General features: G+C 43.7%; 1 protein-coding gene across 8 annotated transcripts in view; it reads right to left on the bottom strand.

Annotated features, from left to right (window-relative positions):
* Nucleotides 1–7675, bottom strand: part of ZNF827 (zinc finger protein 827) — a 146266-nt gene extending 138591 nt beyond the window's left edge. For 7 of the 8 annotated variants that reach the window (XM_075929980.1, XM_075929976.1, XM_075929977.1 and 4 more), the window contains exons 1-3: nucleotides 7555–7675; nucleotides 6897–6983; nucleotides 6268–6461 (exon numbers count right to left, since the gene is read on the bottom strand). In XM_075929980.1, the coding sequence (XP_075786095.1) occupies nucleotides 6268–6461; nucleotides 6897–6958 (256 nt within the window). In that variant the 5' untranslated portion in view covers nucleotides 6959–6983; nucleotides 7555–7675. Of the gene's footprint in view, nucleotides 1–6267; nucleotides 6835–6896; nucleotides 6984–7554 lie in introns of those variants that run through there. The other variant, XM_075929979.1, reaches the window with a different exon arrangement.
* Between the last annotated feature and the right edge of the window lie 18206 nt (nucleotides 7676–25881).

Below are 25881 nucleotides of genomic sequence, written 5' to 3' on the forward strand. Positions count from 1 at the left end.
TACAAACTTAGAATGAAAATACAAGGCTTGCTTGTGGGAGAAAAAAAAGAAAAAAGAAAACCCTCAAACTGGAATTTATGATGTACTGTTGGCTATTTTGAAGACTAGACTTTGGCAAACATTTTCTTAAAAAATATATCAGAAGACTTTCAGCTTCCTTACACTATGAAGTGTTTTGTACATTTATACCTAAACGGTATGAATTATAGTACTACACCTGGCAAACTAGGCAGCAGAATATTGTACAACAGGGCACATTATTTACAAAATACACTCCTCAATTATGACTGTGAAGTGGTTTAACTAAGATGTAACTGTGAAGGGATTCTAGGCATAAGCCAAATTGCCTCTTCATAGACATCTGAACTGATGTCTAGATCTTGATTTCTTTCAATAGGGGTAAAACAAAAAAGTCTCTCACATATGGTGTTTTATGACAAGTCACATGGCTTATGCTTATGCTAGAAAACCTTTTAACTTCCAAAAAGTTCTCTTTTGTAGGTCACGCTCTCATTATCTTGTTCTGGGATCTGGTCTGATTAAATTATAGGAAATTACTAATACTTCATTCTGAACAGACGAGCTTCTCTTGGCTGTTTGGTTTTATTTGTTTCCTTAATTCCCTCCATCCCTACCTTCTTACGTATGAAGAGAACAAAAAAGAAAAAAAATCACTTCATTTACAAAAGGTGAAGTTAAATTATTTTCTTGTATATTTAAAAAAATGCATTCTGTTCTGATGTCTCTTTACGCCAACCATCCACACTATGCCACCACGGTTCCTTTTGTTGGGGCTGTTACGAGTTGCACTGGTACTTTAGAGATAGGGTGGGGATGCAAATTAGTGTAATGCCATTCAAAAGATCCTAAAATCAGACATGGCTCAGTAAGCACCAAAGCTGGCTCTTGGGCAGTCTAATTTATGCTCTGGCAACATGATGTATTAATGTTTTGTACTACTGCACAGCTTTAGGACACATACTACCTTTGTGTGACTTTTGACAAGTGTCCCAGTGTACTGCTGAGAAATTATTTTTAAAAATTTAACAAGAGTTAATTCTTTGGGGTTAGAACTATGTACCTAATTTATTTCAGCATACCTTATTTATGTGTTTTTTCTTCCTCAAGGGATCCATGGGAAGGACCAAATAGAATCACAATATTTTTAGGTGGAACAATGCAGACAGCACTGCATGCATCTCACACTGCTCTTTAGTTAAAAGATGCACCACAATACCACTAGGATAACTACAGTGATAGCAATGAAATTATTAACCCAAACACACTAAGACTAATAATTTTCCCTACATGTATTCTCTTGTTGGCAATGAGCTATATCATGACCCCTGCAGTGGCAAGAGGTTAAAAATAATAAATAGAAACTATGTTAAAAGCTTTTCCACGTACATATGATGTCTGCGGGTAAGGTAATAAATACTATTAAAAGAGAGAGGGAGACTCCTGTTGCTGACAAAAGCCCATTTCATTGGCAGCTCTAGATTCTAGCATGAAAGCAAAAAGATTCTTCTAACATATGGATAGCCTTTTCAAAATCTCATACCTACTGTAGTCTCTACCTATAAAATTCCAAAACAAACATAAAATAGAGGAAAGAAACTTTAAATAATATTGAATTTATCAAGCCCAATTTTCTTTACGCTGCTTTTGTCAATACATTTCAACAAAAAATGATATAGAAAAAGCCTTTATGGTAAATTAGGTATAGAATATGAGACAGTTGAAATTCAGCTTCATAATAACATAAGGGAATATTTAGTTATCATGCCTAGGATACAGTCCTAATCAGTTATAAGTATCCTCCTAAAATACAACTATGCTGTTAGTGCCAATCTACTCAATTAGCAAAATAAATCCAACAGAAAGGTATACATCAGTTTGGTCTTGATTAGACACATTCCTCAGACAATAGCAATTCAACATCTGAGGGCACTGTCCAGATGTGTTAAATTATAAGTATATAGTATATAAACTAAATTACATCAGTATACTAGTTTGCATTCTGCACATATTGTAAGCCCTTGAAACTGAATTAAAGACAAAAACAATAGTGACTACTATAGTAATAGTGACTTGAAAGTTTCCATTCTAATCACCTGTTTCAAACCTCAATTTTCTGAAACTTTCACTTTTCAGACTGGCATGTTTCCAATAAGGTCTGGTCTCTGCCAGAAAGTGAATTTTTATTGGAAAGTCCTAGAAAAACAATTCAGAATGAGAAGAGAAAGTAAACAAGCAAAGCACATACTTACAACTTTTTTAAAATTACCTCTAAGCACTGAAGTAGATAGGCTATGGGAACGTCCCTCATTGAGGATACACTTAAACAACAAATAGTCTGGTAGCACTCTAAAGACTAACAAAACATGTAGATGGTATCATAAGCTTTCATGGGCACAACCCACTTCTGTCATCTGAAGAAGTGGGCTGTGCCCACGAAAGCTCATGATACCATGAGCTACATGTTTTGTTAGTCTTTAAAGTGCTACCAGACTATTTGTTGTTTTTAAGGTTTATCCTGTACAGATTAACTTGTCTACCCCTCTGAAGCTTTTGAACATGCAAGGCATCTCATTGAGGAGACAGCCTTTGAGTGTCCCGGTGAAAACCGATTGATTTATGTTAATCACAAACATTTGAAAACCACACCCAGTATGCATGGCAAGAGTAATAAAAATATTATTATAAGGTTTGTAAATTAACAAAGCAATGTGTAGCATAGTCTCACTTAAGTGTCCAGTGAAAAATGTTGTGAGGATGGGTAGTAATGGAGCTAAGGACGCCACAGCAATTTGTTAAATCTTAGCCTTACTCATTTGCACCTTAAAAAAAAAAAAAAAAACAGAAAAAAGCATCCATTGTATTTTATAAGGTGTGGGAGGTAGGCATTGTGTCAGTATCTAGTTAAAAACTTCAATTATGGAATGTCTTGCTCATAAAAAAGCCCCAAAATAGGCAATTCTGTTTCTCAATACAACATAATATACCTTTTATTTTACAACCTTGGAAACATATGGCTAAAATCTTGCAATTGTTTTAATTCTCCTATATTTACATTGCATTCATTGTTGTAACAGTGGAGTGTAACTTTGATAAACTTTTTATATACTTTTTTCTCAAAGACGCGTGTGTTTTAATAATTGAGGCCCCAACCTTACAAATACTGGTAACTTTACATATGTAAATGGTTTCAACTGTGGGCAATTTCTGTAAATACAGAATTGGGGCTTTAGTCAGTAACCATGTATTATGCTGCTGCAATTTCTTTTTGATGGACAATACTACCTTTCCTAAATGTAATTCAAGGAATAAGGCCATTAACTAAGAAGCAACTAGTGCATAAATCCTGAAAATATACATTTTTGGGCAAAGTGAGTCCTATTAAAGTAAACAGGCCTAGTCATAGGAGACACGTTGCACTTTTAAGTATACTAGGTATGTCTGCAAATTTTCACTGTATTTTCAGTTATAGTTAGCCAGTAGTATGTTGTGAACATTTTACTGTGTGTTTTTCAATATAATGGACTTTAATACACTTTACCTGGTACATCTCTTGTACACAGCAACTGTAGATATACAGCAATATAAATATATTGCATTTAAGAATTAGCAAGTTATTATGCAAATAAAAACCATCATAATATAAATACATAATGGATGGAAGGGTTAAGGTTGTGAGGACATGCTTAACTATTTCATTTCCAGCCTTGAGTGCTTATTTGTGCAACCACAACATTCTCCTATTACTGTTTCAATGATTTTTAATTAAATTATTTTAAATTAAGTACACAACACTACTGTCACAAAAGTCACTATTTATAGCATTTGCACACTAACTGCAATGAACTTCCAAGGCATTTTCTAACTCTGTAGGACCATTTGAATGCATAGCAGCATTCATACAATTCTTACTGAATTACTCAATACATTATTTGCCAAGAATATCTTTTAATCCCAATGCAATTTGTCTATAAATATATAAATCCCAGCAAGCAAAAGTGACATTAGTTTAGAAAAATCCAGTGCATACAGCACACATCAGGGAAAACAACACTACTTAGCTCAAAAATGAGAGTAAAAGCTCTGTAAATAAGGTCCTGTATTTAAACACCTACATTTGCACAGTACTTCAACAAAGGTAATTGCTCCTCAATTCACCCCTGGTTCCTTTACTAGAGCAAGGAGTCTTGTGTGAGGGGGTAACAGCATGCAACCTGAGGGGTGAGGAACAGCCAATACATAAAACTGAGCATAATTACCAGCTGTCTATGAATATGAGAGGCACACCCCAAGTGAACTAAAATGGAGACTGAATTTCATCTCAGCCCTAGAGAGTCAGACAGAGGGTAGTCACACCAGGTCAGGGTCAAGGTCACCAGCAGGGCTGTCTGCAGCTGCCTGCAATGCTATCTGATCTGCAGACACAGAACTCAATTTCCAAACTCTGTCAATCCAGAAGAATTGTCTGCCCTTACCAAGTCACCCCACCCTCGAAAAAAGTTAAATTTAAAATCTTGTTTTCTCACTGTTCTCAAAGTTCCTATTTTGTGCACGTTTGAGGTACATGCCAATACCCACATTAATATACATACAAAGTAGAGAGAGCCCCCTCCAATCTCTTCTTTCTTTTATTAGAGACCAGTGAAGTGGAGGAGAGCAGTAATGGTGCAAAACACAGACACTGCACTTTCATGACCTCACTTGTGCAAGCTTCCTGAAGTAGATACATTTCTATATGGGGAATTCTGTGCGTGCTCGTGTGTTTCAGACTCAGATCCTCTAGCGGGCAGACAGCGAAAGGACTGCACAGGGGCAAATAAAAAAAAAGTACAACCCCAAGCCCTCTGAGTCGGCTCCAGCGGAAAGGGAGAGAGAAATATTTGTGGAGCTGCAAGTGCCATTTCTTCCCCCACCTCCGCGTTGGCTTATGTGCCAGGTTACCAGTGTCCAGGAGGTGGTAAAGGGTTAGGACGGGAAGCGGTGCCTCAACCCTCTTCCCCGATAGCTATATATATTTTTTATATATATATATATGGAGAGAGTAATCGATCGCACTCTGTCTGCAGCGGAAAAAACAGAGCACACACCATATACCACAATCTTAACCCTCCCCCTCCCTGGTGAACTTCAGGTGACCGACCATGGCTTTGACACATAAGCAGTTCAGCTCTCACCAGACACTGAACCCTGGGGCACAGCGAGGAGGGGCTGCAGACAGGCACTGAACATATGTGCTGGAGACAGAAAAATGACCCCGAAATTCACCCTTAGACCGACCCTACTGCCACGCCGGGGCAAGATATTTATAGCACTTTCCCCCCTCTGCCTCGCTCCATAGCATCCGCTCGCTTAACGCCAGCAGGGAGGGAGAAAAGTTAACTGTTTTGCAAAGAGGGAAAAAAATTGGGGAGGGGGCAGCAAAGGAGCCGGGGGGGGGGGGCTGAGCTCTCTGTCAACCCCGCTGCCTGAAGCTTAGTAGGGCTGGGATGCACTTTAGTCCCGGGCTGTGCTTTTTCTAGCATGGGGCAGCGGTACCGAAGCCGGAGCGTAGTCTGGCTCGTCTGACCCTTCATTTTATTGCGGCCAGGAGCAGCCCCCATCCTGTCTCCCGCTGCTGCTGCCGCCGCCGCCGCCGCCACCGCCTCTCTGCTCTGCAGGGACCTCGCATGCCACGATCTGCCCTCTGCCGCCCCCCAGCAGCAGCCCCGGCTCCGTGTGTGTGGGTCCCCCACCCCCTGTGCCCTCCTCGGCCGCTCCCCGCCTCGCCCTCCCCCGCTTCCCCTCCTCCTGCCTCCTCCCCGGCTCCGGGGCCGACAAGCCCAGCCGCAACCTTTAGCCGGAGACGGACCTCTCGATTGATTCTGCACAAGACGCCAGCAGCCGCTTCCCCTCTAATGCCACCCCCCTCCCCACCCCAATAAAACAGCCCCCCGGCCGGCCCCAGAGAGAAACCCGCACTCCGGCACAAATGCACAATCAGCGCAGAGGGGAGGGCAGGGGGGAAGAGGGCGAAGGAAGCACAGCAAGGGGGGAAAGGAGAGGGAGAGGAAAAATTAAAAGGGCACAAGGCTGTTCATCACCAACATGGCTGCCTTAGCTCAGACCTAAAAGAGGAATAACCCAGGCTGTGTCTTTGTCAGTTTCACCTCTGTAACCCTAAACTAATGCACAAAACAACGGAGGAGGCTGCAGAGGGGAAGGAGACAGGGAGAGAAGGAAGGAGAAAATGGCAAAAGAGGGGGCACTTACGTGAAGAGAGGCGCTTGGGCTGCTCCTGCTTCCTCCTGGGCATTTTCCCCCTTTTTTCACATTCTCTTCCTTGGTTTAATGGGAGATCAAATAAAACCAAAGGGGGGCAAAGACAGGCAAAAAGCGGGGGCCGGGGCCGGCCGGCAGCGGGGGGTTTCCTCTTCTGCTGGGTAACGGGATTGAAGCTGGTTTTCCTGGAGCCAACAAGAAGGGGGTTTCTTTTGCTTCCCCCCTTTTCTTTCTTTCGTCCCCCCACACCCCCTCCCCCGGTCGTGCACCTGGCTTGTCCCCGGTCGCAATATTCTTCAATGGGAAGGCTCTAATCTGTGTGAGAGTGAGTGTGTGCTATGTGCGGTGTCAATAATGAGGGCTGGTGCGGCGGTGTCTATGGCTGCTCTCTGTGTGTCTCCAAGCCCCTAACTAACACTAATGCAGGGATCAAAGGGCAGCGGCGGCGGCGGCGGCAGCAGAGCTCCCAGCTCACACACAGGCTAGAGAGACACACACACAGAGGCAGAGCAAAGAGGAAGGTGCCCCCAGGCTCCCAGGCTGTACTTTAGACACCGAATTGCAAGCGCTCCGTTTAGGAAGGGTTCACCAGGGGAGGATGCAATTCCTAAATTATTTACCCAGTTGTTTTCGATCTGAAAAGGGGTGGTGGTGGTGGGGAGTGTGTGTGTGCGCCGATCATTCACATTGCAATTCAGCCAGGTTTCCTGTAAAACCAAAGGAGAGAACTGATTACTTTTAAAAACAAATCTGATTAAAGTCTTTTCGGGGAGAGGAGAGGGAGGGGAAAGGGAGAAGGAAAAATTGCAAGATTTTAAAGAGAATTCTATGAGGGTGCTTAGAGAAAAAGCAACACCTTGTGTAGTTAATTTCAATATATTTAAGTGGGGGGGGAGGGTGGAAAACCTCTCTCCAGCCCCCTCCTCCAAAAGTAAGTTGTTATATGGGAAAAAAAGGGTGGTGGGTAAATAATTGCATTGGTGCAATAATATAATATCAGATTTTGAGAATTCCCAGAGCACTTAAAAGAACTGAAAAAAATGTGGTCAGCATAAAAAATAATCACAACTCTTTAACAAAAAGGGGGGGAAATCAAGATTAGATTGCCCCAATGGTTGATTTAATTGCTACATAATACTCCTACAGTGCACACAGCAATCTTAACTTCTGAAATTTATTTTTTTCCTGCTGTAAAGCAGGTATATGAAGCTTTATCCAGGAGCAATTCCAATGTGCATTAAGAACCCAGTATAGCAGTTTTCATTAACTGATACCTACTTTCATTACTTCACAAATCACACATCTTTCTTCAAAGAAAGACATGAAGGAGGAGGAAAAAATAGAAAAAGGACTAGGTCTTACTAAAGCACAAAAGGTAGTTGGTGAAAGAGAAGTGTTCTCTTTGTGACTTGCAGTCATTTGGATAAAAGTTCACTTAGAGGTTGTTAATGATTTAAACTCTAAAACCTGCAACTACAATTGAAGTAAAATGGTTTGAAGCACAGCTGTTTCATATAGCTCTCTTTGTGAAAGAAAACTTTGAACTTAGTAGAATGCATAATATAAATCATGAGTCAGAGTTAGTAAAAATAAAAAAATGCATTATTCTGCTATGTATAACTTTTTGGATTTTTGCTTTTGACAACTTGACTCATCATTTTATCCTGCTAATTTAAAAATGCTCACATTTTAGCTACAACTAGATAGTTACACAGCAATAATGAGACACTACATCTTTAAAGCACAGTACACTTATTTATTACTTAATTCAACAATCCTGTGTGGTAATTAATTATATACCATTATGCCTATTTTACAGCTGAAGAAGCTAAGATACAGAAAGGTTAAATTGCCCAAGGCCAAACCCAGTTAAGATTCTGGGGACAGTTCTCCAGACTGTGCTGTGTCCCAAAACATATATAAAATTAACAATGTGTACTAACAGTATCATAAAATATGCTTGACTAAATCCATATCTTGGCACATGAAACATACTGTAATATTAATGACCAAATTTGTGGGACTTTAGCTACATATATTTTGTTAAAATTAATAAAAGTTGTGGGGCTAAATCCTCCTGTACCATTTTTAAAATGTACACCACATGGAAATCTTTTTGTACTGAACTACACAAGCTTTCTGACTAGGACTTCCCTGCAGTGAAGGAGACCACAGAGTAGTGTATCCAGGCAGGGAGAGAGTGCTGGCCCTCGGATATTATCACTGATGGGGAGAGTGTGAGGACTGTTGCTTTCTGCAATATCACCTCTATCCCTCCCTTCTATTCCACGTGGATTTCTGGCACAAATTAACACAGAGAGTGTCAGCATTAATTTACAATATGCTAACCTCCTGTTCCTAGTTTGTAACCCCCTTGGGGGAGGGGGACAGCTAGATGGCTGCAGTAATCAGAGACATTAGGAGGACATGGATCCCTTGAAAGAGCTGTAGGGTCATGGGGACTGGCAAGCACTACAGTAGTACAGGGCCTGTGTAGCTCTTCAGTGATCCAAAGGTTTTGGGGACCAAATCCGAATTCTGTTCCACGGAGGAAGAAATCTTGCATCTTCAACAAACTATCAGGCAGAAACTATAAATCCAAACCTGAGGGGTTTCTAGTCCTGTGTGTGGGAATAACCCATATAAGTACAAGGTGGCTTTTTGTTCTCTCACCTAACTGTATCGTCAATATTGCATGGGTCTTAAAAGGAATATGACACACTGTATTTTCTAGGCAAAATGTGAAAATCAAAGTTGCAGCAGCAGTTTTAAGAGGAGGTTACTCACCTTGCACAGTAACTGACGTTCTTCAAGATGAGTGTTCCCATGAGTGCTCCACAGTAGGTGTCAGTGCAGACTGGCCATGTGCTCTGGCCATGTGTATTCAGTGTCCTGAACCATGCATGCATGCCCCCCTTCAGTTCCTTCTCTACTCGGAGAGCCAGCCTAGCTACTCCAAAGTAGAGGGGAGGCAGGGAGGGTAGTAAAGCACCCACAGGGATGCTCATCTTGAAAAATGTCACTTATTGCACACGGTGAATAACCTCTTTGAGAGAAAGAGAGAGAGAGAGGGAGAGAGGATGCTCCACAGCAGATGACTTCAGAGCAGTATGCATCATGGAGGTAGGGACTTTGGATCAGGCAGGAATGCCATGGACAACACAGCTTTGGCCATGTTAAGACTAGAAAGCAATCCCTGTGAGAGTGCATAATGCTTAGCGAAAGTGTGATCAGATGTCCATGTGTCAGCCCTACATATGTCTGCGATGGGAACCTTGGGTAGGTAGGCTATGGATGCAGCTACTGCTCTGTTGAAATGGGCTCACACAGAGGTAGGTGGATCAACTCAGTTGGAGCAGTAGTAGAGGCAAATGCAGTCAGAAAGCCTCTGAGAGGAAATGGCCTTGCCTTTGTTATAGTCCACAACCAGTACAAACAATTTAAATGAGAACTCGAAAGGTATTATCCTATATATGTAAAAAGAAAGTGCTCAGTGGATATCCAATGTATGCATCGTTGACTTGAATTGATTGGCATAAGGCTTAGGGGAAAAAATAGGAAGGTGTATCATCTGATTTATGTGGAAAGGTGATTGAATATTTGGTAAAAATTTTGGATGAGTACAGAGGGTCACTTTGTCTTTGAAAAAGATAATATAAGGAGGTTGGCCATGAGAGCAGCAATCTCTCCGACTCATTGAGCTGATATAATGGTAACCAAGAATGCCATTTTCATTGACAAAAGTAATAGGGAACAGGTAACCATAAGTTCAAAGAGCTGTCAAGTATTTAGCACTAAAAGGACATCCCAAGGTTCAAGTGGTGATCTAACATCAGGATAGAGGGCCTGGAAACCTTTGAGGAACTTTTTCGTCATTGGATGTGGAAAAATTGTGGTATCATCTTGGTTTGTACAGAATTTCATTATTTCAACAAAGTGTACTTTGATAGAGCTCATTGAAAGTTTGAAAGTCCTGATTGTTTAAGGTGTGGATAGGGGTGCTGCTTCTGGTGGCATCTGTCTTTCTGATGCCAATAGAGAACAGCACTTCCATTTCTGTATATAGGTTTTGCGGGTAGATTGGGATCTGCTATGACATAGAACCAGTTGAAATGGTTCAGACCATTCTAGTTCCTGAGCAAAGAACCATTGAAATACCATGCCTTGAGGTGAAGCATGGGTAGGGTAGTGTGTTGTTTTCCCTGGTTGGTAGAGGCGATTGGGGGTCAGAGGGAGTGTGACTGACATCCTGGTGAGGAAGGGATACCAGGCCTATGAGTATGACTATGGCTTTGCCCTATCTAATTTTCTGTACTATTTTGTTCAAAAGTGGAATGGGTGGGAATGAGTATAGTAAGTGGGAGTTCCACTTGGTGAGAAGGGCATCTCCTAAAGATTCTTTGCTTATCTCCACTCTGGAGCAAAAGAGGATGCACTTTTTGTTGTCATAGGTGGCAAACAGATCTATTGCAGAATGCCCCCCAATGATGGAAGATAAGTTTGAGAATATCATCGTTCAGCTGCCATTCATGCTCAGGAGGTAGGGGTCTGCTGAAAGTATCTGTGATGGTATTGAGAGCCTTAAGATAGAACGCATTTAGGGTGATTTTGTGCTTGAGACACCAATTCCACAGGGCAATGGCCTCCATACAAAGTGTGTGTGAACAGGCACCACCCTGTCTGTTTATGTAAAACATACATGCTACATTGTCGGTGTAGACTCTGATGTAGCTGTTGGCAATGAGCTCCAGGAAATGGGCACAGGCATATCTGACCACCCTTAGCTCTTGCACGTTTATGTGCAGAGATCTTTTTGTGCTGGACCATAGTCCCTCAGCCATATGTTGTGCCAGGTGTGTTCCCTATCCAGTAAGGGAAGCATGTGTTGTAATGGTCATAGAGGGCTCTGGGGTAGTGACTGGTAAACCTGTGTGTAGATTTGTGGTTCTTTTCCACCACGGTAGTGAACGTTTTACCACTTGAGGAATGGAGAGAGGCTTGGACAGAGGGTGTATGTTTGATCTGTAAATGGTTCAGGGCCAACCCTGAAGATAATGCATGAACAGGTGTGTGTTTTGTACCATTGAATTGTAGAAGGTCATATGTCCCAGTAATTGGAGACAATTGTGGGTTGTGACCTGAGGGCTGAGCTGAAGTCTGGTGGCAAGTTCCTTGATTCTCAGGAATCTGTCCATTGGTAAAGAGGCTGTTGCATCTAAATGAGCCCCTATACTGTACGATTTGTGATAGAGTGAAAGCTGACTTTGTTTTGCTTATTTGCAGGCTGAGATAGCTGAAGCATTCAGCAGTGATGTAAGTGCTGCGGTGGGAGTTGCTGCAGCGGCTGTGGATCTGGTGGCCATCTCAGAAGAGTTGAGGGCCACCAGTAATGCTGTGCACGAGATCGTGTTGTCCTCCAAGATAATTGTCTTAAACTGTTGCTTTTTTGTTTCTGGAATGTCATTAATAAATGTGCTGAGTTTGGAATAATTGTTGTGGATGCATTTACTCAAGAGGGCAGCATAATTTGCTACTCTAAATTGGAGCATAGATAAAGTATTTACTTTTCTTCTGAAAAGATTCAACCTTTTGCTGTCTCTGTTGGAGGATGTAGGCCGAAATTGCTGTTGCTTATTCCTTTGATGTGCCGCATCCACAACCAGAGTTTGAGGAGGAGTGAGTAAAAAGAAATTGGGAGTCCTTAAGAGGGACGTAGTATTTTCTGTCCAATCATTTACAGGTAGGTGGTAAGGAAACAGGTGTCTGTCACATGGCCTTGGCAGGGTCCATTATTGCAGGACAAGGTTACCAATTGTAATATGTTGATAGGCTCAGGCTGGTTCTTTGTAACCTTCTCCAGGATAATATTAAGGTCTTCTGTCACTCTTTTAAAAACGATCTTGGACATGAGTGAAATTATCTGCTGCTATTGGAGGTGGTGGCGCAATGTTCTCATCTGCAGAAGATGACCAGTTGGTGTCCAGGGATGTACCTGGGGCTGTCGTTTGGGAATGTGTGACTTGGGATACCTCCTCATGGCACTGTGATGATGAGGATTTTGGAGGCGGAGATAGGTCACATGGTACAATGCACCGTTTAGTAGATTGTTGTCTGTAATGGGGTCACCACAAGCTCCAATACTGCCAATGCCCTGAGTAGGGCATAGAAGGTAGCATCCGTGGGTGGCCAGCCCAAGGAAGAAATTCTTTAGTTTCAGGGTCTCTTGGTCAAGTACGTGCTGATAGTATGGACTGATCAGTATGAGGAAAGATTTAAGGTGAGAAAAATATTTCTACAACATCACCTTCATCTCTGGAGAGATTTGTAGATGGTGGATGTTGCTGTGGTGCTGGGGTACCTGGTGAATTATTGGTACAGAGGAATGGAGAATTTGATCTCCGTGCTGAGTATATCTCGGTGCCAGAGTGGATGGTGCCGTGCTGGCCTTCCCTGAGGCAAGATTCAGAGCCAAAGGCACCGAGACACACTTTTTAAAAATTCTCTTCCTTATCAAGCTGAGGTGCTTCTAAGGGCTCAGTCCCTGGGTCAGAGGCTGGTTGAAGTGATTTTTCCAGTAAGCTGATCTTGAGGCACAGGTCTCTATCCCTGTGGGCTTGCGCCTTCAGTTTGGAACAGTGGTGGCAATTGATGGGAACGTGGGACTCCCCTAAACATCAGACACACTTAGAAGGCCCATCTGATATGGATGTAGCATCATTACAAGTGCTATAGTGCTTGAAACCTGGAGAACCAGGCACCTAACTAACTATTTAAAGAAGAAAATAAACTGTAGAAGAGAAACAAATATTTTTCCTTGTAAACAGGACTCAGAGAACTAACTAACTAATTAAAGAAAATGAGAGAAAGAGCTACTTATCCAACTGTAAAAATGCAACAAAGATAGGTTGCCGAGGAACACTGCAGAGCTCCAATTCTGACTGGGGACTGTAAGAGAGAACTGAAAGAGGGGCCTGTGCATGTGAGGTGTCAGGACACTGAATGCATGTGACCCAGGCACCGTGCATACGTGACCCCAGGACTCTGCTCTGAAAGACTCCAGTCGACAGCGCAGGGGTGCACCAATACCTACTATGGAGCACCCACAGGGACATCTCTCTCTCAAAGAATGTTTGTTTATGGGTTTAGCACAGATGAGATGGCTATTACATAATTCTTGTATTCATTTTCCATCAAGTTACTAATGGTTGAAATATTTTATAAATATTGAAAAAATGCAACTGACCACTCTTCTGAGAGTTCTCAGATCCTATGGATCTGATAGATAAACACCAAACAATGACAAGTATTTCTGTTGTATAAATAATTAATTACATCTGCAGGCCTTACTAAAATAAATTATAATGATTACTTTGCATTGCTAACTCATCTTCCAAACCACAAAACCTTGTTACAGACATGAATTAATACAATCTCTGTAAATCTTTGTGACTAAAGTAAACATTTCACAGGTGAGGAAACTAAGGCATGAATAGCAGTTGTCTACCTCCCAGTCATACATGTTGTAACAGCATACTCCACTGATATGACATCTTTGGAACCTTCTTCAGGACATTCACTTTAGTCTATTCACAGACCTAGCGCTCTAACTGCCTGCAGGGCTGGATTAAGGGGGAGGGCTAGCCAGGCAGCTGGACCGGGGTGCCAACCTATAGGGGGGCGCCTGATTGAAGTGGTACGTAGTGCCATGAGTGGGGCCGTGCATGCGCCGTGTGCCCACTGCCCTGACCGCAACTATGGCTCAGTCCAGCACCGACTGCCTGGCTTCTATATTTGAGTAATAGGGCATTATTTGCATGGTGCCAACAATATGGCTAGAGCCTGAAAGTTATTAATGAGCCCCCTAAGAAGGTAGCAAGTATCAGAGGGGTAGCCGTGTTAGTCTGAATCTGCAAAAGCAGCGAGGAGTCCTGTGGCACCTTATAGACTAACCGAAGTGTAGGAGCATAAGCTTTCGTGGGCAAAGACCCACTTCGTCAGATGCATGTAGTGGAAATTTCCAGAGACAGGTATAAATATGTCCAGTTTGGCCGATGTATATAGCAGTGGGGCATTGTTGGCACATGATGGCATATATTACGCTAGTAGATGTGCAGGAGAATGTACCAGTGACAGTATACTGGACAGTCCCTACGTAAAAGAATCAATGGACACAAATCTGATATTAGGAATGGCAACATACAAAAACCTGTAGAAGAACACTTCAATCTTCCTGGAAACACAATTGCAGATCTTAAGGTAGCCATCCTGCAGCAAAATAACTTCAGGACCAGACTACAAAGAGAAACTGCTGAGCTACAGTTCATCTTCAAGTTTGACACAATCAACTCTGGATTAAACAAAGACTGTGAACGGCTTGCTAACTACAAAAGCAGCTTCTGCTCTCTTGGCATTCACACCTCCAAATCAGCTGCTAGAAGTGGGCCTCATCCTCCTTGATTGGATCCACCTCGTCATCTCCAGCCTGATCCTGGCCTGCATATTTATACCTGCCTCTGGAAATTTCCACTACATGCATCTGACGAAGTGGGTCTTTGCCCACGAAAGCTTATGCTCCTACACTTCGGTTAGTCTATAAGGTGCCACAGGACTCCTCGCCGCTTTTGCTAAGAAGGTAGGCTAACCTTTCTACCAGAAACTGGAACTGGAGGAACAAATGTGAATTCAGTGGTTGTGAAAAGTAAAGCTAGTGTAAGCAAATCTTGGGCCTCCCATAAGCCATACAACTACTAATAACAATAAACAGGCCACCGCAGTTGCAATTTCAAAAAGTATGGTGTCTCAACCTGCCCCAAACTGTTCTGTCAGGCCAGTTGAATGTGCATAATAAGACTACAAATCAGGTTTCTTGGGCTCTCCTGAAATGGTGTTCAGTCTTGTTCGATTAGAATTGTAATTTTGTGGGGGCAAAAAAGACATTACAATCTAATCTTACCTATCAGCCTAATTCTCCTAAGCCTTATTATCAAGTGTGGCATTTACCACCAGACATACACTTACTATCCTACCCACTCAAGAAGACACATCCCTTAGCCTCTGCTTCAAACTCTTCTTTTCTCTACCACTACTGATATCAATGGCAGCACACTCAGGCCCAGATTTGCAGAGGTATTTAGGTGCCTAATTCCCATTGATTTCCCATGCAAAGGAATAGCACTATGTAATTTTTTTTTAAATAATAAACAATGGAAAAGCTAACAACTGGTGAGGCTATCAATGTGTTTCACAGAGGCCAATGAACAGCCATCAATTTTGGATCATGACCACTGAGGAAAAAATTAGAAATAACGACACAAAAGTGAAAATCAGTGTAGCCCAGCAGCTCTTACCAATTCAGTCCCCTGCTTTAGTTTTTAAACAGACAACTCACCCTGCCTTCTCCCAAAAGATCACTACCCTAACATCTCTAAGTACATTTATTTAAAAAAAACAAACAATTTGCACTATTTGTGACCTCACAAAACCAAGCCTACTACAGAGTTCTTCTTTGAAATCACAGATATATACTGATAGTACTTCTCTTACTCTTAAATATCTGTGCCATGCTTGTGAGCAGATAATGCATTGAAACAACTCTCTTGGAAGTGCTCAAAGATCAAACTTCTTCTAAATTTCAATATATTCTGCATGCTCATAGACTTAGAGCTGAAAGGCACAAAGAAGGAAAAGCACAGTATGTCATGCTGGTATCTAAGATCCAAAGCACAACTGGTTTTGTAAGTGTCTCTAACAAAACCTGGCAAATGAACTAGCAAGAATTGTATTGCAGTAACAGTGCCACAAGATACTGTTAGCTGCTTTGATAATGTTAGTATATATTCTTTACAGTAATGGTGGCACTTTCATTTTGTGGCTGTTTGAATACTACAATCTATACATGGAAGAGATGATGCAGAGCCCAACTGCTATTTTAAAAATCAATATTAATAAGCTCCATGTATAGTGGCTGCTCTTAAATCTCCATGGGTATATACCCTTACAAATTTGGCAAGCCAGGCAATTTGCACTGCATTTCAAACATATTTATTGTTCTAGGGAAGGCTTATGTTATTGACAACATTTTAAATGTGGATGCTTAACTCTGGATTGCTGCAGTCACAAGTTTGGACAGACAGACAAACATAGGGCCTGATTTTGATTTTGTAAGTCAGAAGTAACTACTATCAAGTTAGTGGCCCTACAACAGTGTCACACTGATGTAAGTTAGCTCAGAATTATGCATTTTTTCCTTTAAGTTAACATTTGGCCTCCAATTTGACTTCCAAATTGTGATTGTTTGTGACAAGGCTCTCTCTCTCGCTCTCTCTCTCCCTCTCCTTCTCGCTCTCTCTCCTTGGAGTATCTTGTCCACAATGACCTCATGCATCCTTCTTTCTTCATGAAAACAAACATTAATTAGCAAGCACATGCATCAATTCAATGTTTAGCTATCTTTATTGTTCTTGTTTGTTTTCTCTTATTTATTCAGGCCAGATTCAGATACCTTTACTTCTAGGCTATGTCTACACTGCAGGCTTCTTGTGCAAAGAACTTTTTGTGCAAGAGTTCTTGCGCAAGAGCGTGTCCACACTGCCATGTGCTTTTGCGCAAGAGATGTGCTTTTGCACAAGAGCATCCATGGCAGTGTGGACATGCTCTTGTGCAAGAAATCTCTGATGGCCATTTTAGCCTGTTCCCATTCACACTAGCCTTTTTGCACAAGAGCTCTTGCACAAAAAGGCTTATTCCTCGTGGGGAGAGCAATAACTCATGCAGAAAAAGTCCTCTCTTCTGACGATGTACTGTAAACTTTCTTGGACAAGAACGGGCTTGTAGTGTGGATGCTCCACAAGAAGCCTGCAGTGTAGACATACCTCTAGTCAGTGGTACCTTACATTTCATATATGAGATATTCCAAATGATTTCACTCTGACTACTCCTGGCCTAAAGTACTGCTCAACATAGACAATGTTGGCTTTCAGCCAGGAGAAATATAGCCTCACTTCCAGATGGCAATATGGCCCAATTCATCTTGCTCTGCTCCCATACCTGGAGCAGCACTTGTGGGCAGGGTACAGAGGAGAATTGTGCAGTGAAGCTTTTTGTCCCTCTGCTCCCCTATAAAATCGTATATAAATAGGTAGTGCACACATGCAGGTTGGGGGGAGGGAATGTAATGGAAAGAAATGTGATTTACAAGAGCAATACAACACATCTGATTTATTCCATTGTTTTATATGCAACAACAAACTCATCTTCATTTTTGTGATTTTAGGTTATATTAGATGGTAGAAACACTTCCTGCTTCTCTAAGGACAGGATTACTTCTGCCTTCATCCTTTCCCACATTTGAAGAATTTTGCACCAGTCAAATCAGTGCATGGTTTGAATGAGTTGGAGCGAAAGTACTTCCCACCTCTGTAGCCAGAGAGGAGAAGAGTTCGTAGACTACATTTTAAGTCATTGATTAGGAAGGGAGGTCCAGACCAGCAGAATAAGAGAGTAAACATCTAATGAAGTAGTAAGGTTGAGCAAGACATAACAGTGTTGTTAAAGCTCTCATTTTCAATAGCTGTTTACATATACATATGTACTCATTTGTGGGGGTTTTGTTGGATTCTCCTACATCTAATGAGAAAATAAATAAAGCTGTTGTATTCTTTACATTTTATATTCTATTCTCTTGCTGTCTTATGCTCTTTAAGAGTAAGTCAGGTAGCCCTCTGATTAACCCAATATGCACACCTGCCAATTGTGAGATGAACCCCTTCGTCCCATTATTTTCCCCTAAGAACATGTGCACAGACCAGGTGGCATCAAGTGAGTTTGGCAGAGTGGCAGAGTGTTTATGGTGTTGGGGTGCTTTCGTTCAAAGGAGGTGAAGACAATGATAGATTTTCAAGGGAAATTAAAGCTGGGGGAGAGAGATGAAAAGGATGCCATGCTGGACATGAGTTAAGGAAGAGAAATGTTCCATGGTATAAAGCAACAACAAAGTGAGTTTCTTTCTGATATTTAAAAACACAAGATATAGCAAGCTACTCAATGTTCACTTGATAAAGGGTGTGAAAGAGAAGTGTTGCGAGGAAGACACAAGGAGTAGAAAGTGAGTCTTTCAGGGCAGGGATTGTCTTTTTTTCTGTCGTACAGCACCCAACACAATGGAGCCTAGTAATTACTAGGGCCAATTTGACTCTACGTTCCTCAGACGAAGGCACTGAACACATTGACTGACTCTATTTCATCTCCCCCCCCCTCCCCCCCCCCCCCGGCTACCTCTTTGTTGTTTTATTCTGCCCATTGAGGCCTTGGTTATTAAGAAGTGTGGAAAGCTCAGCATGCTCTTACAAATATGAAGGGTAGTATAAAGATCATCTTTCTCTCATAATTACACCTGAAAATGTTGATGATCTTCACAATGCCTGTCCTTTCTCCACTGAACACTTATTTATTCAGCAAAAGCGGCGAGGAGTCCTGTGGCACCTTATAGACTAACTGAAGTGTAGGAGCATAAGCTTTCGTGGGCAAAGACCCACTTCGTCAGATGTTATTTATTCAGAGGTACCACCCCAAACTCTAAGTGCTTGCATATTATTTATAAAAGAGCAACCCTACAAAATTATAAAAGGTAAATAGTTCCCAAATTTCCATAAATAGAATCTCTTCTTCCTAGTGCACTACTATTTCAATCACTCCCCTAGATTAATCCTGACAATATAAATAGTCCTTCTAGGATACCCTAGCAGTAAGTCTAGACTCAAGTAGCTCAAATGGTAAGTATCAAAGTTGTAGTCCTCTCACTTAAAGGGTTCTGCTACTAACACATCTTTAATTTTGAACCAAGGGTTTGATAACCCAAGCACCTCAGTTGTAGGGTTATCATATGTGAACTTTCAAAAAAGAGGACACTCCTGAGAGGGAGTATCAGTATCAGTATCTACCAAACCCACATTGTATTAATGTGTTATATTATATGTTATGCTATAGGGAGTGTATCTGTATCAGTATCTACCAACCTGTGTTGTATTAACGTGTTATAATGTATGTTATAGCATATAACACATTAATACAACATGGGTTTGGTAGATACAGATATACTCCCTCTCAGGAGTGTCCTCTTTTTTGAAAGTTCAAATATGGTAAACCTACTCAATGGTTTGTAGTTGCCCGACTATCATGTAAGACAGATAGACTGTCTAAGGTCCAAACCAATTAAGGTTGTTAGCCAAGTTTAGTGAAAAGAGAAGTAAGTTCCTTTTGCATATAAAAAAGATAAGGAAGCAATGAAGTTATATAATCCGTAGAACTTTTCACCTGTGTCACCTCCAATCTGTCATCTCCCAATTTTTCTCCCTCCTCCTCCTAGTAAAGCTAATACAATCACCTTTCTGAACCAGGCACTTCCCCACTGGCTCACACCTCCAGCTTCAATGGATGCCTACATTTAAGTATTGAAAGGCTGAGCCGTGCAGCACTTAACTACACTAGGCACTCAGACACCGGCCTACACAATGTATGGAGAGAGTTAGAGAGAGGCCTTTTAAAAAATAAGGAATTAATGGAATATAGCACGCTGAGCAGGGACTTGCCTAAACTGGAAACAGCAGGAGGTGTTGAGGAGAGGCATGGATCTAATCCTTACCCCATAAAGAGAGACAGGCCTCCAACTTCAAGCTAGAGTGAGTTGCCTACCTCTGTTTGGGATGTGCAGCCATGAATCTTTTCCTGGAGTTAGGCACTTTGGCAAGATCAGCCATCTCCAGGGAAATAGCAGTTAGAGCACTAGCCCAGGACGTGGGAGAGCCAGGTTCAAATTCTCTCCATATTGCCTGATTCAGAGCAGGGATTTGACCCCAGCTCTTCCCCTTCCACATGAGGAGCAGGGCCCTAACCACTGGGCGATGACATCATTATTAATTTTGATGGCCCAATTACTTACTTTTATACAAAGTAGAACAGCTTCAACAAGGGAGACCCACTCCTGAATACTCTTCTGTAGCCCTGTGGTTAGGGTACTCACCCAGGGGCTCTGTGTTCAAGTCCTTGCTCTGACTCAGGTAGAGTGGGGAAGGTCTGAAACTGAGTCTCCCACCTCAAGAGGGAGTGCTCTGGACATTGGGGATGCATCACCTCCTTCAGGCCGTCATTGGGATCAGTGAAGCATGCTCTGAGTCTCCCTATCTAATCAGGCACTGTAGGTGGGTGAATACCTACTTTATGAAGCCCACCAGGGGTTAGGCACTGAGTTGCTCGTTAGCAGCAGGAACAAGGTGACTTTGCACGGGCCCTTCAACAGAAATTTAGGCATAGTGGAAACATTGATGTTTAGGGACATTAGGTATCTTCACGGTTAGGCACAGCTGAATGGTAGTTTTGTGAATGCCACAGGCAGATAAGTTCCCCTTGTGAATCTAACCCTTGGGCTATGTGTATACAGCACTGTTATTTCAGAATAATATAGCCTTATCTACGGTACAAGCACTTATTTTGACATAATGTCAAAATAATGTTGAGCTGGAGGATTTCTTACTCCGACTCCTGTAACCCTCATTTTACGAGGAGTAAGGGAAGTCAGAGGAAGAGTGCTTTTCTTCAGACATCCTGCTGCATAGACAGCACCAAAAGACAAAATAAGCTATTTCGACTTCAGTTATGCAATTGACATAGCTGAAGTTGCATAGCTTATTTTGGCTTTAGGTTTGCTGTGTAGACATGCCCTTAGTCTTTATATCCTTTCCTTTATCAGCTACCCAGAGATGCCATTTAGGGAGGTCTGGCAGAGCCTAACTCCCCGCCCCTTCTCCCTGGGTTTCATACTGGAGGTCTACTCGCCCAAATGGAGCTTTTACCTTCAACGCAGCTTGAGTGTAATATATGATGGGTGCGTCTAGACTGGCAAGAATTTGAGCAAAAGCAGCTACACTGGCCGCTTGAATTTGCGCAAGAGCACTGACTTTGTAATGCACAAAATCAGTGCTTCTTGTGCAAATACTTTCACGCTCCCACTCAGGAAAAAGCCCTCTTGCACAAGAATACTTGCTTAAGAGGGCCAGTGTAGACAGGGAAGAATTGTTTTGCGCAAAAAAGCCCCAATGGCTAAAATGGCGATCGGGGCTTTCTTGTGCAAAATTGTGTCCAGACTGGCCATGGATGCTTTTGCGCAAAAGCACTTTTTGCGCAAAAGCATCCGTGCCAATCTAGATCCGCTTTTGTGGAAATACTTTTAACGGAAAAGTTTTTCCGTTAAAAGTATTTCCACAAAATCATGCCAGTCTAGACGCAGCCGATGAGTTTGAAAGCTAGGAATAGCACAGCCTTTGGGTCAGGGAGTTTGTTTGTAAAGAGAAACAGGATGTTTAAGATAACAAAAGACTTGTCATTATAGTAAATTAGAGATTATTAGATAAACGTGAAAGCATTAGCACCTAGTTAAAAGACAGGAGACAAGGGTAGGAATAAATGGTGAGAATGGAGAGGGGTAAATAGTGGTATCCCCCAGAGATCCATACTAGGACTAGTGTTCTTCAACATATTCATGAATGAAAAAGGTTTAGGAAAAGGGGTATGCTCTTAGATGGCAAAATTTGCAGATGATACAAAACTATTCATGATAGTTAAGTCCAAAGCTGACTGCAAAGAGCTACAAAGAAATTTTAAACTTGGCAGCAATGGGCAGATTCAACTGAATGTTGATAAATGCAAAGTAATGCACATGGCAAAATATAATTTCAACTATCCCACAAAATGATGGGATCTAAATTAGGTGACCTCAACGATAAAAAGATCTTGGAGTCATTGTAGATCGTTCTCTGAAAATATCTGCTCATTCAAAAAAGCTAACAAGGATGTTAGGAATCATTAGGAAAGGGATAGATAATAAGCCAGAAAAATATATTGCCTGTAAATAAATCCATGGTATGCCCACATTTGAATTCTGCATGCAGATATGGTCAACCCATCTCTAAAAGGATATGTTGGACTTGGAAAAAGGATAGAGAGAGGCAACAGAAATGATTAGGGTAGTGTTTCAAACCTGCTAACTGGCCACTCTGGAGTGTACTGGCTCTGCTGCCACAGAGCCTCATGGCTCCTATTGGCTCTGGTTTGCTGATTACAGCCAAAGGGAGCCACAGGAAGTGTTGGAACACCTTCCATATAAGGAAACATTAAAAAGACTAGGACTTTCCAGCATGGAAATATGGGGGATATGATAGAGGTCTGTAGAATTATGAATTGTGTGGAAAAATTGAATAAGGATTTACTCCTTCACTGAACACAAGAACCAGGATCACACAATTAAATTAATAGGCAAGCGATCTAAAACAAACAAAAGAAAAGTGTTTCTTTACAGTCAATCTGTAAATTCTTTGCCAGGGGCTGCTGTGAAAAGCAAAATTATAGCAGGGTTCCAAGTTAAAGAGCTCTACCAGGTGTATGCCAGGCCCTGAGAGCACAGCTCCCCCTTCTGGGCAGAACCCCACACCTGCCCTACTTTGAGGACTTGAACCACATCCTTGGGGGCAGGGCTGTCCCTTCCCACTCGGGACTTGGGGCTCGAGATGCCCGTCATCACCCTCCCGGGGTACAGAACCAGCAAGGCGGTGGAGGAAGAGGAAGATCTGGACAAGGCGAACACTGTCACCATCCTGACCCTGGAGCCAGTCCCCCACACTTGGGATGTGTCCCAGGCATTGTCTGAGGCCAGAGTGCCATCATGTTCCCTACATACACAAGGTGGAGGTGGCAGGTGGTGAGGGGCTGGGCAAGCTCCTCGCTCGGCCTTCTCGGTCTGGGGATTGTGCCAGAGCCTGCGCATGTGAGAGCACATGGAGCGCCACTCTGGGGCATACAGCCCCAGCAGGCTGAAACAGAGGACCCTGGTGCTATTGGCTACAGGGTATCTGGAGAGGCCTGCCATACTCCTGACAGAGGGGTGGGACATGGGACACCCTCCCTCCACAAATCATCACAAGAAACATACTAAGGACATGGACACACACACACACACACACACACACTCGGCAGTGCCGCACACTGCACACAGGCACGCCTGTACTCTTGGGGCAGCATCCACTCCCGGAGACAGTGCAGCGAGGCGCAGGAGCATCTGCTGCTCACACACACCTCCCCCCTACACCCTGCCCCTCTCTCCCAGCGGGCAGAGATATAAGTTCTCTCCCTGTGGGATGCTGCCACTGCTGGCCCTGGCATGTGCGTGGCATGGAAGGAAGCCCAGCCACCCTGTGGGCCCCCCCAACCCGCAGATCCTGGTCTGGCCAGCACCTTCACATGCCTGCTTGTCCCCAGGATGTGGGGGTAGTAAGGCTCCCCCCTTGGGGACATCTGGGTCCCTGCAGGAAGGGGCCCACTGTCTAGAGCACACATGGCCTTGCTCCAAGCACATCGCACTTCAACTGAGCTGAGAACTGTTGCTCTTGGCTCAGAGATGTGGGCTAGGCTTCAGGACAGTGTCTCCTGGGATGACTGACCAGCTCCCTGTTCTCCATAGCTGGATCAGGCATGGTAGGGGGATGGTCAACACCATCCGGGGCAGCCTCCCAAGCCTGAGGGACCCACAGGCACAGGAGACCCATGGATGACTTCCAGAGGAAGCACCTCGTGGCAGCAGACCCTGGACCACAGACTGCAGGAAGACATCCATCAGTGGCAAGACACCTGGCTGGAAATGCTGGAGCAGGGCCGCACCATGTGCACAGCAGTTCAATCCCTGCCTGTGTCTGCACCTGCTCCTGCTGCCACTCCTCCTGCTTCTCCCTCAACTCCTTGCCATTGAGGCCCCTGGACCCGTAGTGATGGGATCCCCAGAGACAGGTGCCATTCCCAGCCCCAGCCTTGAGCTTCTTCTCACCTTCCAATTCCCTCCTCCATTCCCCCCTCTCTCCTACCCCTTCCCAGGTCCTTTCCCCAGTTACATCTACCGCAAATAAAAAAGCAAAGAGTTTATTTTTTCCAAAACAAACTGTCTGTTTTATTGTCTCCTGGGGAGGAGGGAAGGGAGGGCTGTGGGAGGAAACGCAGGAGGGTGATGCACAGGCCCCTAGTGGGGAGGTCCAGGGGAGAGTATCACTGGAGTCTTTGGGAGAAACTCTCCCTCAAGGCCTCCCGGATGTACACAGCCCCTTGAAGAGCCTGCTGAATGGCAGCCATGCATTGCTGTTTGAAGGCCCTGCTGATCCGATCAGCTTCTGCCCCCCACTTTGGCAGGAATGCCTCCCCCTTCCTCTCACAAATATTGCGAAGCAGATAACATGCAGCCACCACGTGTGGGATGTTCCACTCCCCAATGTCCAGCCACTGAAGAGACATTGAAACTGTCCTTCAGACACTCGAAGGCACCCTCCACCTCCATGCAGGCCCTGCTGTGCCTGGCGTTGAACCATTCCCTGGAGTGGTCAAGGTGGCCAGTATAGGGCTTCATGAGCCAGGGAAATGGAAGGTTGGCTGTGTCCCCCACCATGCACATGGGCATCTCCACCTCCCCAGCCCTGATGGTGCGGTTGGGGAAAAAAGTTCCAGCATGCAGCTTCTCGAACATGCTCAAGTTGCAGAAGATATGGGTGTTGTGTGCCTTCCCCGACCAGCTGACGTATATATCTGTGAACTGCCCATGGTGGTCTACGACAGCCTGCAGGACCACTGAGAAGTATCCCTTCCGATGAATATACATAGATGCCCAGTGGTCAGGCGTCTGGATAGGGATATGGGTGCTGTCAGTAGATCCCTCACAGTTGGGGAAGCCCATGTCAGAAAAGCCAGCAATGATGAGGTTGACATCACTGAGGCTGATGACCCTGTGCAGTAGGACTTTGTTGATGGCCTGCACCACCTGTAGAAGGAAATAAACAAACAAACAAACAGAGAATCACAGTGGTTCCAGGGCCCTCAGGAAGTCCTCTTAGCCCAACTCCCCCTGCCCCCCAGCAGGAGCAACCCCTCCACTTACCCCATCACCCAGCAGGGCTTTGTGAAGGCAGGACTAAAAAACTTCCCAGGGAGGGGGCTTGCACCATCCCCACCCCCCACTCCTCTTTTCCTAGGGAACCCCATTCCAGCAGTCCACCCCCTCCTGGGACAATATCCTAAAAGCGTCATACCTGCATGACCAGGGCCCTAATGGTTGATCTGCCCATGCCAAACTGGTTCCAATGGGTCAGTAGCTCTCTGGTGTGGCGAGCTTCTACAGGGTTATGGCAACCTGCTTCTGGAGGGGGCTGGCAGGTCTCATGTGAGTGTCCCATCACTTGAGGGCAGGGGCAAGCCACTCACAGAGTTCCAGAAAGGCATCTTTCCTCATCCAGAAATTCTGGAGCTATTGCTGGCCTCCCCACTGCTCCATGATGAGCAGGTCCCACCAGTTGGCACTGGTGTTCAAACACCAGAAGTGGCAGTGCATGGTGTGCTGGGGAGGGTGGGCAGGATACAGCAGCATGAGCCGTGCCAATGAGGGTCTCCAAATGATCAGAGGATTGAGATCCTACAGGGCCTGCAAAGCAGCCTGCAGAAAATGCTGATGAGGTGCTTCATGAGCTGCAATAGCCATTGGCTGCCCAGAGGCAGCTCCGGCTTCATAGCTGAAGTGTCTGCAGA

The sequence above is a fragment of the Pelodiscus sinensis genome, chromosome 5 (assembly GCF_049634645.1).
Source record: "Pelodiscus sinensis isolate JC-2024 chromosome 5, ASM4963464v1, whole genome shotgun sequence".
Lineage (NCBI taxonomy): Eukaryota > Metazoa > Chordata > Testudines > Trionychidae > Pelodiscus > Pelodiscus sinensis.